Source organism: Lissotriton vulgaris, chromosome 8, assembly GCF_964263255.1.
Source record: "Lissotriton vulgaris chromosome 8, aLisVul1.2, whole genome shotgun sequence".
NCBI classification, from domain to species: domain Eukaryota; kingdom Metazoa; phylum Chordata; class Amphibia; order Caudata; family Salamandridae; genus Lissotriton; species Lissotriton vulgaris.
The window spans coordinates 1,572,416,437-1,572,433,975 of NC_141696.1; the positions used below are offsets into that span (position 1 = coordinate 1,572,416,437).

The 17,539-nt window shown below is 47.3% G+C and overlaps 1 protein-coding gene across 2 annotated transcripts in view; it reads right to left on the reverse strand.

Annotated features, from left to right (window-relative positions):
• Positions 1–13,559, reverse strand: part of LOC147700447 (pregnancy-specific beta-1-glycoprotein 7-like) — a 449,496-nt gene extending 435,937 nt beyond the window's left edge. Inside the window, exon 1 of one of the 2 annotated variants that reach the window (XM_086935860.1) lies at positions 13,492–13,554. In XM_086935860.1, the coding sequence (XP_086791986.1) occupies positions 13,492–13,528 (37 nt within the window). In that variant the 5' untranslated portion in view covers positions 13,529–13,554. Of the gene's footprint in view, positions 1–13,491 lie in introns of both variants that reach the window. The other variant, XM_086935861.1, reaches the window with a different exon arrangement.
• Between the last annotated feature and the right edge of the window lie 3,980 nt (positions 13,560–17,539).

Here is a 17,539-nt window from a genome sequence, read left to right on the forward strand (position 1 = left end):
TGCAGCCTGAGTTGGCACTCTGACTAGGCCAGCGCCCATCTCAGTACCCAGGGTTAACCCTACTACACCCTTCTGCTGAGTACCACTACTTGTAGCTGAACTAGGGGGAATAGTTGCCTTGGGGGCAATGGTGGCTGGAGTTGCATCTTTCTTAGTGCAATCACTAGTCCAATGGCTGTTCTGCTTACAGACTTTACATAATGGTTTCTTTTTGCCTTTCTTTTTGGAAGATTGGGAATCCCCACCATTAGAAGATTTTTGGGGGCCTTGTGGAGACTTCTGGTCTTTACCCTTCTCCCCTCCCTTATTAGGATTTTGCTTCTTCTGGTCACCACCTTGGTTCTGTACCTTCTGCTTCACCGTGGTTCTGTCCCATTTGTCTGCCTTCCTTCCCAATTCTTGGGTAGAGGTCACATCAGAGTCTACCAGGTGCTGATGCAACAGCTGATTCTGACAGTCATTAATGATCTGCTCCCTCATAATCAAATTGTATAATCCTGTATAATCACACACTTTGCTGCCCAGTAACCAGCCCTCCAGAGCCTTAATAGCACAATCAACAAAGCCAACCCAGTCCTGCGTCTCTGTCTTCTGGGTATCTCTGAACTGTACTCTGTACTGCTCAGTGGTTAGACCAAACCCATCTATGAGAGCACTCTTCAGGACTTTGTGATCATCCGCATCCTCTTCTCTGACAGTGTGGAGCTTGTCTCTACCTTTGTCTGCAAAGGAGAGTCACACGATTGCTGACCACTGCTCCTGGGGGACCTTCTGTACTTTACAGGCCCTATCTAGTGCAGTTATCCACTTGTGGATGCCATCCCCACTCTGGTTGGGAGGGACAATCTTGTTTAAATTTCTATGGTCATAAAACCTTTCTCTACCACTAGGGAAGTTGCTGCCACAATGGGACTCTAGTCCCATCTTTTTTCTTGCTCTTTCAAACTCTAGGGACTCTCTTTCTTTGACTACTCTTTGTCTCCTTATCCTCAGATGAGCTTTTTCACGTCTCATCTGATGCTCTCTATTTCCCTGGGAGGTGTCCCTCCTATGAGAAGAGACAGAGGTCCCTACAGATGTGTCAGAATGGTTAGATTCCTCTGAAGGCATACCTCCAACACTTCCTGGGGGGACAAAGAAGGTACCAAATGGGCCTCCATCTCCATCTCCAATAGGAGCTGCATTGTACAGGTCAAGGTCATTGCCACCTCCCTGGTCAGCATCAGAGTCTGAGTCCTGTGGGATTGTACCACTGGGCTGTTCCTCATCTGCTGCCCCCACCCCACTGCCTACCCTCTCAGGCTCTAGAGCCTTACTAAGGTTGTCTAACAGTAATACCTCTCTGAGGCGTTGGGTGGTGGCACCTTTGCCAGTCTTCAGTTTTCTCATTGTACACAGGGCCCTTAACTCAGAGAAAGGGAATGTGTCATACTTAGATGTCTGTAATTTACCGACATCTGGCAGGGACACACTAGGTCCTGGCACTGAAGACATAACTAGTGAGGTGTGGTGTATGCACTACCTACTCTAGTTGGGTACCTACTAAACTCTCGAGCTGTAGAAAGGGTGTGCACTGCTTAGCCCTTGACATACAACTCTAAGTTCAGTAGAACTGACGGTATTTAAGCTTGTATTATATGTATCTCTGGTACCTTTAGTGGTTTTAAAATGATCCATCACTTGAGATTATCTGGTAAAACAATGGCAAGCTGGAATCCCACCGCTGCCACCAATGTGAAAAGTTGGCCTGGCATATGCTCTCCACTATTCTAGTGGGCACCTTGCACTAGTCCAAACAACCCTTATTGATGGTAGGTTTAAAGACAACCTTTATAGAAAGCTATCCTAGTGGTAGCTGTGGAGAGCAGCCTTCAGGATAAGTCTTGAAGGAATGTAAAGCAGCTTGTTTTACCAGTCTATAATCTCATGAATGACCAAATGAAAGGAGAACCACACCAGGTATATCTATAAAATATATGTATTTATTCTAAACACATCCCTCCAGTCTCTTTATGAGGCTAGAAACCTATTTAGCACATAGTAAATTAGCACAATATACGTTGAGCCCTAGGGGCGTACCAACCCATATATTAAGTAAGTGGTATAAGAACCATGACTGACATAGATACAAGGCCTAGAGCCTTTAGAACCGCTAGAGCCACAAGGTGGGCACCCAAGGTAGTGACACAGGAGACCCACGGGGGACGCGTGCAGTGTCTAAACACAGCCGTGAATCACCATTAACTTCTATGGGGAAAGTCGCAGTTGGAATTTTGAAGGTATAGGACACTTAGAAGAGGACTTGGAGCAAACCCCTTAAGAACTAGGAGGTTCTAGAGTCAACACCCACGTGACGGGAGCACCAGAGTACTCGTGTTACCTCACCCAGGGAAGCCGGGTGCATAGGTGTCTTTTCGTGTCGGATTTCGTCGTCGATTTCAATGGAGAGCTACTGCAAAGTGCTGCTGGTGACCAAGTAGAAAGTGTCCGGAGGGATCCAAGGGTGGATGAGAGATCTGAAGAACCTGAAAGCAGATGTGACAGAGTCGGGGTCACTAGCCAGTGACCAGAAAAGCAATGAGCAGATGCCCACCGATGTCGGGTGATTTCAGGTAAAGAAGGTGAAGTTTGACTCTTCAGCCACGAGGTCCCAGGGATGTCGACAATGACTAGGATCTGGATTCAAGCTGTCTCATGAAGGATGTCGAGTGCTGCAGTGTCGGTGCCCGGATTGGACCCAACAAGCCTTGGCAACAGCAACCCATCCAGAAAGCAGAGATTGGCTTCGGTGCAGACCAGCAAGGTCTGGGAGACTCACCTCTTGCTACGAAGTCAGGGCACATCTGGAGCAACCAGGGAAGCCTAAGGAAAAGTAGAGTTACCTTCAAGGGGACCCACCAGTCAATGGACTAGGGATTGTGAAGGAGCCTCGAGTGGGAATGCAAGAAGCAGGCCCACGGAACACTTGTGAATTGTAGGCCCACAATCTTTGGTGCAGATGATGCTCTGTGGTTGGGCTACAAGTAAGCCAAAGCACAACTTCAGAAAAGCTCGTGAAGTCAATGCACTTAGCAAATGTGCGCGGTGTCCAGGTTTCCGGTTCTACGTTACTCGTTCAGGCTGCGGGTCTCAGTTTTGCTGGGGACTTGAGTCAGCCTTAGAGAAGTCTGAAAATCCTCTTCCTGGTACTTCAGAGTCTGGCGGGAGCTTCGAAGATGCAGACCAATAAATGCTTTATTGCTGCCTCTTTGAACAGGGAAGTCACTCCTTGACCCCAAGGGAGATTCTTCCATCTTCTACTCGAAATAAAATGTCGAAGTTCCAGGATATATGTTGCAGAATTTCGTACAGGTGTAATCTGTATTCTTAAGGACTGGGGTCCCATACTTATACTAAGGTAGGGGGTTGGACATACTCTGGAAACCTACCTATGGAAGGGTGCGGGGAGAGGGGTGCTTACACCCCTTTCCCTTTGTCCAGTTTCCCACTAGAGCAGGGGCTGAGTGCCCCTGCAACCGGTTTGAACTGGGGTATGCACAGGGACACCAAGTATGCCCCCAGGCACTGTCTCAAAAGCATTCTCTGAATCCACCCACCCAGCCCCAATACACTAAAGCCTATCTGGGAGGTGGCTACACCGCCCTGTCACAGGAAACCTATTGTCTAGGCCTCCTCTGCCGGAGTTTCATCCAGCAACAGGAGGTCAGACCCGTGTCTGTGGCTGCAGAATCCATTTTGTGATGCTAGGGCTATTTTAACTATTACCGGTTAGGTCAGTGTGTACATGTCTCTCCCTCTAGAAAGGTGGAATTCTACCCCCGCCGCTTGGACTGATGGGTGGGGTAGGATTCCAAAGTGTTTGACATCAAACATGACATGTTTCCATGCAGCCAATCGAAAGTTAGCATTTACCGTGAGGTTATAATGCAGTTAAGAGTATATTGCCTGGCTGCATCAAAGAAAAGCCTCAGAGAATAGATTCCGAAAGCTGCAGAGGGGCTCAGCTCATGCATGGGAACCCTCTCACGCAAAACCCAGCACCCTGCCTTCAGGATTGATAAGCCCTGCCATAGGAGTGACTGATTGGTTTATATGTGTCAGTGATTAAAGGTATATATAGGTAACCTATATCTTACTAAGGGGGCATGCACCACCTTACCCAGGCTGCAGTAGCAGACCTGTGGTGCCATTTTGGAAGGCTTCCCAGGGGTGGCATATTACATGCTTCAGCCCCTGGTAGGCCTCTGGGGTACATATGCCCTTGGTACCTAAGGTACCATATATTAGGGACTCACAAGGGAACCCCAGTAACCAAACTGGAGTGTAGCTAAAGTACATGTAATCATTTTAGAGAGGAAGCAGCTAGGCTGGGGTCCTGATTAGCAGGACCCCAGCCAGATTAATGTCGAAAAGCAGTGAAACATCAGCAAAAAGTGGGGATAACCATAGTATGCAGATCCTGCTCTCCTACAGAAGTAATCTGTTGAGCTCTGAAGAAAACATCTGCAGTGATGAGTTAATCTGTCTAGCACTGGAGATCGCATCCAGAGTAATGAGGTAACCTGTCTAGCACTGGAGATCGCATCTGGAGTGATGAGGTAATCTGTCTAGCACTGGAGACCCCATCTGGAGTGATGAGGTAATCTGTCTAGCACTAGAGATAGCATCTGCAGTGATGAGGTTATCTGTTGAGCTTTGGAGACCTCTTCTGCAACAATGAGGTAATCTGTCGAGCACTGGAGACCACATCTGCAGTGTTGAGGTAATCTGTCTAGCACTGGAAATCACATCTGGAGTAATGAGATAATCTGTCTAGCACTGGGGATCACATCTGCAGTGATGAGGTAATCTGTCTAGCACTGGAGACCCCATCTGGAGTGATGAGGTAATCTGTCTAGCACTAGAGATAGCATCTGCAGTGATGAGGTTATCTGTTGAGCTTTGGAGACCTCTTCTGCAACAATGAGGTAATCTGTCGAGCACTGGAGACCACATCTGCAGTGTTGAGGTAATCTGTCTAGCACTGGAAATCACATCTGGAGTAATGAGATAATCTGTCTAGCACTGGGGATCACATCTGCAGTGATGAGGTAATCTATCGAGCACTGGAGACCACATCTGCAGTGATGAGGTAATCTATCGAGCAATGGAGACCACATCTGCAGTGAGGAGGTAACCAATCGAGCACTGGAGACCGAATCTGCAGTGATGAGCTAATCTATCGAGCACTGGAGACCACATCTGCAGTGAGGAGGTAATCAATCGAGCACTGGAGACCGAATCTGCAGTGATGAGCTAATCTATCGAGCACTGGAGACAGCATCTGCAGTGATGAGGTAATCTATTGAGCACTGGAGATTGCATCTGTAGTGGTGAGGAGATCTATCAAGCACTGGAGACTGCATCTACAGTGATAAGGTAATCTGTTGAGCACTGGAGACCGCATCTTCAGTCAAGAGGTAATATGTCAAGCACTGGAGACAGCATCTGTAGTGATAAAGTAATCTGTGGAGCCTTGGAGACCTCTTCTGCAGTAATGAGGTAATCTGTCGAGCACTGGAGACCACATCTGCAGTGTTGAGGTAATCTGTCGAGCACTGGAGACCACATCTGCAGTGTTGAGGTAATCTGTCTAGCACTGGAAATCACATCTGGAGTAATGAGGTAATCTGTCTAGCACTGGGTATCACATCTGCAGTGATGAGGTAATCTATCGAGCACTGGAGACCGCATCTGCAGTGATGAGGTAATCTATTGAGCACTGGAGACCGCATCTGCAGTGATGAGGTAATATATCGTGCCCAGGAGACCGCATCTGCAGTGATGAGCTAATCTATTGAGCACTGGAGACCACATCTGCAGTGATGAGGTAATCTATCGAGCACTGGAGATCACATCTGGAGTGATGAGGTAATCTGTCAAGCACTGGAGATCGCAGCTACAGTGATAAGGTAATCTGTCGAGCACTGGAGACCGCATCTTCAGTGATGAGGTAATCTGTCAAGCACTGGAGACATCATCTGCAGTGATGCAATACACTTTCCCGCACCTCAGACTGAATCTGCAGTGATGAGGTAATCTGTTGAGCTCTGAAAACCTCTTCTGCAGTGATGAGGTAATCTGTTGAGCTCTGAAAACCTCTTCTGCAGTGATGAGGTAATCTGTTGAGCACTGGAGACCACATCTGCAGTGATGAGGTAATCTATCGAGCACTGGAGACCACATCTGCAGTGATGAGATAATCTGTCTAGCACTGGAGATCGCATCTGGAGTAATGAGGTGATCTGTCAAGCACAGGAGATTGCATCTGGAGTAATGAGGTAATCTGGTTAGCACTGGGGATCACATCTCCAGTGATGAGGTTATCTGTCGAATTCTGAAGAAAACATCTGCAGTGAGGAGGTAATCTGTCTAGCACTGGGGATCGCATCTGAAGTAATTAAATGATCTGTCTAGCACTGGAGATAGCATTTTGAGTAATAAGGTAATCTGTCGAGCACTGGAGACCGCATCTGCAGTGATGAGGTAATCCATCGAGCACAAGGGACTCCATCTGCAGTGATGAGGTAATCTGTCAAGCTCTGAAGAAAACATCTGCAGTGATGAGGTAATCTGTCTAGCTCTGAAGAAAACATCTGCAGTGATGGGGTGATCTGTCTACCACAGGAGACCCCATCTGGAGTGATGAGGTAATCTGTCTAGCACTGGAAATCGCATCAGGAGTAATGAGATGATCTATCAAGCACTGGAGACCGCATCTGCATTGATGAGGTAATCTGTCGAGAACTGGGGATTGAATCTGGAGTAATGAGGTGATCTGTATAGTACTGGGGATCACATCTCCAGTGATGAGGTAATCTGTCGACATCTGGAGACCGCATCTGCAGTGATGAGGTAATCTGTCGAGCTTTGAAGAAAATATCTGCAGTGACGAGGTATTCTCTCTAGCTCTGAAGAAAACATTTGCAGTGATGAGGTAATCTGTCAAGCACTGAAGACCGCATCCGGAGTAATGCAGTAATCTGTTTTGCACAAGAGACCCCATCTGGAGTGATGAGGTAATCTGTCTAGCACTGGAGACCGCATCTGCAGTGATGAGGTAATCTATTGAGCACTCGAGAGCGCATCTGCAGTGATGAGGTAATGTGTCTAACACTGGAGACCCCATCTGGAGTGATGAGGTAATCTGTCGAGCACTGGAGATCACATCTGGAGTGATGAGGTAATCTTCTAGCACTGGAGATCGCATCTGGAGTAATGAGGAAATCTATTGAGCAATCGAGAGCACATCTGCAGTGATGAGGTAATCTGTCTAACACTGGAGATCACATCTGCAGTGATGAGGTAATCTGTCTAACACTGGAGATAACATCTGGAGTGATGAGGTAATCTTCTAGCAGTTGAGATCACATCTGCAGTGAGGAGGTAATCTGTCTAGGACTGGGGATCGCAACCCTTGAAAAAGGGAATGATGCTGAGTCACTGCAATTCAAACTGGAGGAGGAGGGTATCATCTGTTTACAAAGTGACGGACAAGCTCCAGCTATCCTCAAACAGAATAATCAGATGGAACACATCTTTTAACAAATGCTGAGGACCCCCAGCACTCAAATGACAAAGGTCGCTACAACCAAACCTCCAACAGACCTCCTCAGTGAAGCAAAAGGGGACAACTACAGGGACAGGAGGTGTTTTGGAAGGTGAGGGGCTTTATGGGTACTTCATCCACCCAAACATTGAAATAAAATAATCCATCCAAACCATCATCCACCAAAACTGGAGAACTATCACCATCACCCATAACCGGCAGCCACAGTATTAGAACATCAGCACCTACAAACCATCAGTCATAGAAACAGAAGAAGTCACACCAGAAGCAACAATCACTAAACAGAGAAATAATAGAAGAACCAATACCTGTACCCATTGCCATCAGCCACAGAAACAGAAGATCATCGTCACCCACAATCCATCATTCATAGAAACAGAAGAGGTCACATCAAAAGAAACAATCACCAAACATAGAAATAAAGCAGACCTAACACCAATGGCCACAGCCCTCAGCCACAGAAACAGAAGATCATTCACACCCACAATCCATCAGTTATAGAAACAGAGGAGGTCACACCAGAAGCAACAATCACCAAATGTACAAATAAAGAAGACCAAACACCAGCACTCATAGCAGTCAGCCACAGAAACAGAAGATCATTGACACCCACAATCCATCAGTTATAGAAACAGAGGAGGTACCACCAGAAGCAATAATCACCAAATGTACAAATAAAGAAGACCAAACACCAGCACTCATAGCAGTCAGCCACAGAAACAGAAGATCATTGACACCCACAATCCATCAGTTATAGAAACAGAGGAGGTACCACCAGAAGCAACAATCACCAAATGTACAAATAAAGAAGACCAAACACCAGCACTCATAGCAGTCAGCCACAGAAACATAACATCAGCACCCATAATCCATCAGTTTTAGAAACAGAGGAGGTCACACCAGAAGCAACAATCACCAAATATACAAATAAAGAAGACCAAACACCGCACTCATAGCCAGTACCCACAGAAATAGAAGATCATCAGCACCCACAAACCATCAGTCATAAAAACAGAAGAGGTACCACCAGAAGCAACAATCACCAAACAGAGAAATAACATAAGACCTAACACCAGCACCCATAGCCATCAACCAGAGAAATGGAAAAACTAGCACCACCACCCTCAGTATTTAACCATGGAGAGAGATGAATTAAAAAGTCCAGCACACACATACATGAGCTACAGAAACAGAACTAATGCTGGCACCTACAGTCATTGAAAGAGAAGAAGTAACTCTAGAACCCCACCCATCAGTTATAAAGAGAAAGGATGAAAGACAGCCCTCAATCACAGAATAAAGGAACTAACACCCACAATATCAACCATAAAAAGAAAACAACTAAAGAACTACTGCCAGCACCCACAGCAATGGGGATACAGAAACAAAAACTTAGCACCACAAGACCTAGACCCTTAGAGTTCAGCCCTAGAACGTGGTGAAAGGGCGTTCTGTGTTGAGGCAGTGGCAGCACCTCGGCACAACGCTCGAGAAGGGCGAGCAGATTGCGAGGGCTCTCCTCTGCTTGTCACTACCATCGGACGCATTTGTACTGATTTGCTTTTAAAATCTTTTAATTCACGTTGCTGAACTTTTAAATACTGTTACATTTATTGTGTCCATATTATCTGCTCATTTAACTGACCTACCGTGATTTGACTGTCATTGACTGTACTCCCCCTAAGCCCCGTTCCACCGCGGCTTCTCGTGCCGTTTGCTGTGGAGGGCTAGGTCGGCCGCCATCTTTGGTGTGGGTCGGACCCTGCCGGACCGGAGTTAGCGGTCCAGCGGAGGTTGGGGCTTCAGTCTATAATTAGACCTGATGCTCGTTGGGCAACGCGTTCTGTGTTGAGGCAGTGGCAGTACCTCGGCACAACGCTCGAGAAGGGCGAGCAGATTGCGAGGGCTCTCCTCTGCTTGTCACTACCATCGGACGCATTTGTACTGATTTGCTTTTAAAATCTTTTAATTCACGTTGCTGAACTTTTAAATACTGTTACATTTACTGTGTCCATATTATCTGCTCATTTAACTGACCTACCGTGATTTGACTGTCATTGACTGTACTCCCCTTAAGCCCCGTTCCACCGCGGCTTCTCGTGCCGTTTGCTGTGGAGGGCTACGTCGGCCGCCATCTTTGGTGTGGGTCGGACCCTGCCGGACCGGAGTTAGCGGTCCAGCGGAGGTTGGGGCTTCAGTCTATAATTAGCCATGCCCCTCAGGACGCGCAGCGGCCACGCGCAGCGGGCGGGTCGTCTGCGCGCCGAAGGAGCGCCAAAGGAGGGCCCGTCTGTGCCCGTCCGTGTCCCGGACGTGGCCAGCGCCAGCCCCCCTGCTACTGCTCCTTCATCTACTGATCAGTCCCCTGTCTCCTACTCCCGTGAGTATCTTATAGCACTTAATTCAAACTCTTGCCCCTGCAGGAACCGTTGGGATCTGGCTGATACATCTCAGCGTAATTGCCAAATATGCCAATTTCGCTTCCAGCCCACTCTAACTGCTCCTACACAGCCTTCCATCGATTCGGCATGTCTCCGGGCCAGTTTGATCAATGCTAGATCACTGGTCAAACACTCCAATGACATATTTGAATTACTAAGTGACAATGAGTTTGATCTTCTCTTTGTCACAGAAACGTGGCTTAATGAGACATGCAACCCAGTGGTTGAATTGGCTATTCCACGTGGCTTCAAAATTATTAGACAAGATCGCCCCTTAGGCAGAGGAGGTGGCATAGCTGCCATTTTCAGAGACAAGTGGACTTTTTCCCTTGATCCTATGGGCCCCCCAGCTGATGCTGAGGTGCTCCACTTTTCTCTCACGCTGGGGGCACATTTCACCTTAGGTGGAACTCTGGTGTACCGGCCACCTGGCCACGCAGCTAAATTTTTAGAGGCACTAGAGGATATGATAGTCCCACGGGCCCTGAAATACTCCAGATATCTCCTATTGGGGAACTTTAACATCCACGTGGATCAGCTTGATCTACCTGACACAGTTCGGCTAAACGATGCTTTTGCGACGGCCCAGTTAAAACAGTGGGTTAAGGCTCCCACCCATTCAGGGGGTCACGTCCTTGACCTACTATGCACTAACTTCGATATAAATATGTCTGACCCTGAACTAGTAACCTGGTCTGACCATATGCTGATAAGATTCACCTGGCCCCTGTCCCGCTCCGTTGAGACCAATCATTCTGCTGTTCACACCCAGAAAATTAATATAGCTACGCTCTGTGATCAACTAGACACCTCTCGCCCCACACTTCCCTCTGAAATTGAGCCAGCCGTTAGGTCATTCAACTCATGGATTGAATGCGGTGCTGCTTCTTCAACTAAAACAGGTCGTGTCTGCAGAGTGCGCTCTACCCCTTCTAAACCCTGGCTTTCTAATACTCTCCGCGATCTTAAATCAGGTTGCAAAAAACTTGAAAGACGTTGGAGACAAGCCTATCTCCCTGAGGCTAGGAAAGGACTGAGAACGGCACAAAAGAAGTATTATGCAGCAATTAAGTTGGCTAAAAGTCTTTACTACGACGAGCGTATAACCAAGGCCAAAAACAATAGCAGGGAAATCTTTGATGTTGTTAAAAGCTTTGTCGCTCCCTGTACCTCTTCTAACCTCTTCGGCAAAATGGTGTGAAGATCTCTCTGTGTTCTTTGTGGACAAAATTGCAAAAATCCAAGATGATCTGCTTACTGTATGCAACAATCTTCCACCTTCAATAATTATTCCTTCCCCCATTATGCCTGTCCCCATGGATCAGTTTGCCCTTTTTACTCCAGTGGATACAACAGATGTTGTTAAAATTCTTACTACCCTACAATCAGGATCCCCTGCTGACCCCTGCCCTGCCAGAGTCCTTGCGGGCCTGGCTAATACAGTCGGCCAAGAGGTGACACATATTGTCAACCTCTCTTTTTCCACTGCTACTGTCCCGGCATGCTGGAAGCAGGCCAAACTGCTACCACTTCTTAAAAAAAAATGGCCTAGACCCGAAGGTCCCTGCCAATTTCCGGCCCATATCATTGTTGCCGGCCCTAGCAAAGATATGTGAAAAAGTCGCTTTCACACAGCTGGACAAATTTGTTGAAAGCTCTCAGGCTCTTCACCCTGCGCAATCAGGCTTCAGAGCTGCTTACAGCACAGAGACAGCTCTAGTTGAGGTTTCTGAGGCCATTCGGGACTGTCTGGACGGAGGTGGCAGAGCGGCTCTGATTTTATTGGACCTCTCAGCCGCCTTCGATACGGTCCCTCACTCCCTCTTACTTACCAGACTAGCAGCCATAGGCATAACTGGCTCCGCTCTTGGCTGGCTGACATCCTTTTTAGATAACAGGTCCCAGCAAGTGTGGATGCCGCCTTTCTCCTCTTCTCCCAAAAAACTTTCTACTGGTGTCCCACAGGGCTCTACCCTCAGCCCCCTGCTTTTTAATATATATATTACCCCGCTCATTTATCTTGCGGAACAGCTAGGAGCCAAAATTATGGCCTATGCCGATGATACTCAGCTTTTGTTTACATGGCCCAAAAACAACTTGGACACGTCGAGAGCTCAATTCTGCTTATCATCGGTCTTTCGCTGGCTGGCTTGTGCCCAACTTAAATGCAATGAGAGTAAATCTGAAATCCTGCTGTATGGTTCCTTTCCAGATAACTTTAGTGACTCTCTCTGGCCCACCGATCTCCCATGTCCCAAATCCATCGGCGGACCTGCAAAAAATCTAGGAGTCTGGTTTAGTAACAATCTCAGTTTTGAGGTCCATCTGAAAAAACTTACTGGAATTTGCTTTTCCACCCTCAAAACCCTGCGCAGATTTCTCCCTCTGCTTCCGAGAGAGGCCAAGGAGACGGTCATCCGCGCTCTCATATTGTCCAGATTGGATTATGCGAATGCCCTCTACTGTGGACTCCCAGCCTATCTGATTCACCGCCTCCAAGTCATTCAAAATGCTGCGGTCCGGCTGTTGTTTAACATACCCAGAAGATTTAGTGTCAGTCAACCTCTGAGAACTCTTCACTGGCTCCCTGTTGCTCAAAGGATTCTATTTAAGATCCTTGTGCTGGCATACCGAGCACTCCATCAAACGGGTCCAGCCTATTTGAGGAAAAGATTTTCCCTTTATGTCCCCAACCACCCTCTTAGGTCAAGCAATCTCCATCAATTGAATGTGCCAAAGTTTAAATATAGCAGGCTCGGCGGCCAATCCATCTCTGTCAGAGCGGCGAGAGCTTGGAATACCCTTCCTCTTCATCTGAGAACACCCCCTTCCATCATGGCGTTCAGAAAAGGCCTAAAAACCCATTTCTTTAACATCACTGCCTAACGGATGTCCCTTTAGACTGGATATAATGTGATCTGCTTCCCTTCTTTCTCGCGCCAGGATACTATCTTTTTAGTAACAGAGCGCGCTACAAAAGCCTCTATAATAATAATAATAATAATAATAAAATCATGCAGCCATCAGCCATAGAAAGAAAATAACTAATATCACCCAAAGCCACCAGTTACTGACAAAGATGAAGACAAAAAACAGAGACACATTCTCAAAACAGATGGCCTACCATCACCCCCCACAACCATGAAACAAAGCAACAGAAGATCTACCACCAGCACCCACACACCTCAGCACAGAACTTTAACATAGAACTAGGGCCACAGCCAGAAGGACAGAAACAGAAAAACTAGCAGCAGCATATATACCTCTAGAAACAGAACAACTAACACCAGCAGCCACATTCCTTGGCCATAGCATAGAACTAGTAAAGCCATCACCCACAGCAGCAGAAGACTGAAAAGCTACCACCAGTACCCAGTGCTACCATCAGAAACAGGAAAGCATATTCTATAAAGTATTTCAAAGAAGCTGAGATCTCCTTACCAAAGTATGCGAGCAGGAAGAGGCAGAGCACCGCCATTGGAGCTCTGGGGTGAGGCAGCAACTGAGCTGTCTGGGAGGGGATGTTAAAATACATGAGAATTAAAGAGGAAACATAACTCAAGCAGGAAGCACTAGAATGCTGTACACATGAAATGGGAAGTGAAAAACACCACAGAGGGGCCTCACACCACTGCACAAGCAGACACGAGCCTGAGCAGTCTGTGCACACAGGCACACAGCATCACACCACTGCACAAGCAGACACGAGTCTCAGCAGTCAGCACATGCACGCACATCACATCACACAACAGCCCAAGCAGGCACGAGTCTCAGCAGTCTGTACACAGAGGCACATCACACCACACCACTGCACAAGCAGACATGAGTCTCAGCAGTCTGTGCACACAGGTACATGACATCACACCACTGCACAAGCAAATACGAGTCTCAGCAGTCTGCGTACACAGGCAAGTCACATCATACCACTGCACAAGCAGACACGAGTCTCAGCAGTCAGCACATGCACGCACATCACATCACACAACAGCCCAAGCAGGCACGAGTCTTAGCAGTGTGTGCACACAGACATATCACATCACATCACACGACTGCACAAGTTGACTCAAGTCTCAGCAGTCTGTGCACAGAGGCACATCACATCATACCACTGCACAAGCAGACACGGGTCTCAGCAGTCTGTGCACTCAGAGACATCACATCACACCAATGCACACATGGACACAAGTCTCAGCAATCTGTACACACAGGCATATCACATCACATCACATCACAACACTGTACAAGCAGACATGAGTCTCAGCAATCTGTGCATACAGACACCAGATGACACCACAGCTCAAGTACACACAAGGCTCGTCAGTCTGTGCACACAGGGAGATCACATCACACTGCAGTGTGTATAGGCACATCAAATCACACCACTGCACAAGCAGACATGAGTCTCAGCAGTCTGTGCACAGAGGAACGTCACATCACACCACTGCACAAGCAGACAGAGTCTCAGCAGTCTGTAAGCACAGGCACATCAAATCACACTGTGTGAAGTTGGTCTGGCTTATGCTGTCCATCGGTTCTAGTGGGCACCTTGCACCAGTCCAAACGAACCCTTATTGATGGTAAGTTAAAGACAACCTTTATAGAAAGCTATCCTAGTTGTAGCTGTGGAGAGAAGCCTTCCGGATAAGTCTTGGAAGAATTTAAAGCAGCTTGTTTTATCAGTCTATAATCTCATGAATGACCAAATGAAAGGAGAACCACACCAGGTATATAATTATAAAATATATGTATTTATTCTAAACACATCCCTCTAGTCTCTTTATGAGGCTAGAGGCAAAAGTACATTCAGTAAACTCATTTAGCAGATGGTAAATTAGCACAATATACGTTGAGCCCTAGGGGCGTCCCAAACCATATATCAATAAAGTGGAATAAAAACCACGACCTGCATAGATACAAGGCCTAGAGCCTTTAGAACCGCGGGGCCACCAGGAACCACCCAAGGTAGTGACACAGGGCACCACGGGGACGCGTGCAGTGTGTGAACACAGCCACGAATCACCTTTAACTTTTATGGGGAAAGTCGCGGTTGGAATATTAAAGATAAAGGACACATAGAAGAGGACTTGGAGCAAACCCTTTTAGAACTAGGAGGTTCTAGAGTCAACGCCCACAGGAACACCGGAGTACTCGAGTTACCTCACCCAGGGAAGCCGGGTGTATAGGTGTCTTTTCGTGTTGGGTTTCGTTGTCGTTTTCAATGGCGATCTGCTGCAAAGTGCTGCTGGCGTCCAAGTGGAAAGTGTCCGGAGTGATCCAAGCCTGGATCAGAGATGTGAAGAACCTGAAAGCAGAGGGGACAGAGTCTGGGTCACTAGCCAGTGACCAGGAGCATGATAGGCGGATGCCCACCGATGCCGGGTGATTTCAGGTGAAGAAGGTGAAGCTTGACTCTTCTGCCACGAGGACCAGGAGGCCTCGATGACGACCAGGTTCTGGATTAAATCTGTCCCACAAAGGATGTCGAGTGCAGCAGTATCGGTTTCCCGATTGGATCCAACAAGCCTTGGCAACAGCAACCCACGCACAAAGCAGAGATAGGCTTCGGTGCAGACCAGCAAGATCTGAGGGACTCACCACAAGGTGGAGAGTCAGGGCACGTCTGGAGTAACCAGGGAAGCCCAAGGAAAATTCAGAATTGCCTTTGTGGGGACCCACCAGCCAAAGGACTAGGGATCGTGAAGGAGCCTCGAGCGGAAATCAAAGAAGTGGGCTCACGGGACACTTGTGGAGTGTAGGCTCACAATCTTCGGTGCAGATGGTGCTCCGGGATTCATTGCAAATTACTGCGTCCGAGCAGGATGGACTTCTGAGCTGTGCAGAGGGATCGTTTTTCCTGCCCTTACCCTTCGGAAGCATACGGAGGTGGAGTAATAGACACGTGGCACTTCAAGTTGGACCGATAGAAGCATTTTTGAGGACATACATCTGTATATATACAACGCTGATTGGTTTGAGAGCTGCCCTTTTTAAATATCTATTGTTTGAAATTTTCCATCTCTTCACTCTCCATCCTGCTTGGATTTCTATTTATAATTGACATCAACAATATGCAACGTACCGAAGGTTGTATCTAAGAGAGGATTCTTTCGTCCTCGTTTATTTGTGTGATTCCCTACATTGGGCTTCGACTTCAATGGACGTTTTAAATGCCCCAAGTGTTACCGGTGATCATTCCTTACGAGTCGATTGTACAGCCGATACCGAGCCTCTATATGTATCATACATTGTTGTATATATATATATACAGTGCATCCCCACCTAGAGGCAACTCTTTCTTATATATATATATATATATATATATATATATATATATATATATATATATTTATATATATATATATACTAGCAGCCCGTCCCGACGTTGTCCGGGAGCAATTATGCTTCAGGGCCCCCGCCCGCCCTGACGTTGTCTGTGGGTCCCCCGGAGCCTTCCTCCATATATTGCAGTTACTTTGTGCGCTTTTGTAACCTGCACACGTCACTTTTTCCTCCTGTAATGCCCAGTCTGCTACCTCTGGCTGACGATTGTGACTTTTGTAACGCACCTCTCACGATTGTCATTTTAGCTTTATAACGCACCTCTCACAATTGTTATTTTAGCTTTATAACGCACCTCTCACGATTGTCATTTTAGCGCCGGTCACCGCTCCTCCCCGCCGCTGCTCCTCCCTCACGTTTGCTTTGGTATTTTGTTCACTTGTGACACTCACGTTTGCTTTTCTCTATATTGCAGTTACTTTGCACGCTTTTTACTCCTGTAATGTCACCGCTCCTCCCCTCCCCACCGCCGCTCCTCCCTCACGTTTGCTTTGGTATTTTGCTCACTTGTGTCGCTCACGTTTGCTTTTCTCTATATTGCAGTTACTTTGTACGCTTTTTACTCCTGTAATGTCACCGATCCTTACCGCCGCTATAACACACTTCTCACGATTGTCATTTTAGCGCAGGTCACCGCTCCTCCCTCACGTTTGCTTTGCTCACTGCTTACTTGGCGCCCTACCTCATCCGCTGCTCACTGCTCCTCCCTGTCGCCGCTCCTCACTGCCTGCCCGCCGATCCTCAGCGCCTGTCCCCGGCTCATGTCCGCTGTCACTGCTCCTCCCCGCGCTGATCTCCGCCGCTCCTCGCGCTCGTGTACGCCGATCCTGATGTCAGCACGCACGTCGCGGCCGGCACTACTTTGAAGGGACTACTTTTTTTTTTAACATATATTTTTTACATTACGTATTTATTTTTAATTTATATAGCCTATGTCCATCTGCACACCCTGAGGATTACAAAGATGTATAGGGTGTGTGGATTGGCGCTGTGGTTCCTGAGTTTACCCGCCTCAAAGTTCTTTCTTTATAATAGTAGTATAGATTAGCTCTCTCCTAGGCGAAGTAGCGCCTCGGGTCATTTGCGCGCTATATAAAACCACAAATATAGGTACATAGGCAGTACCTCTTCCCAAAGCCTTAACAGGGTG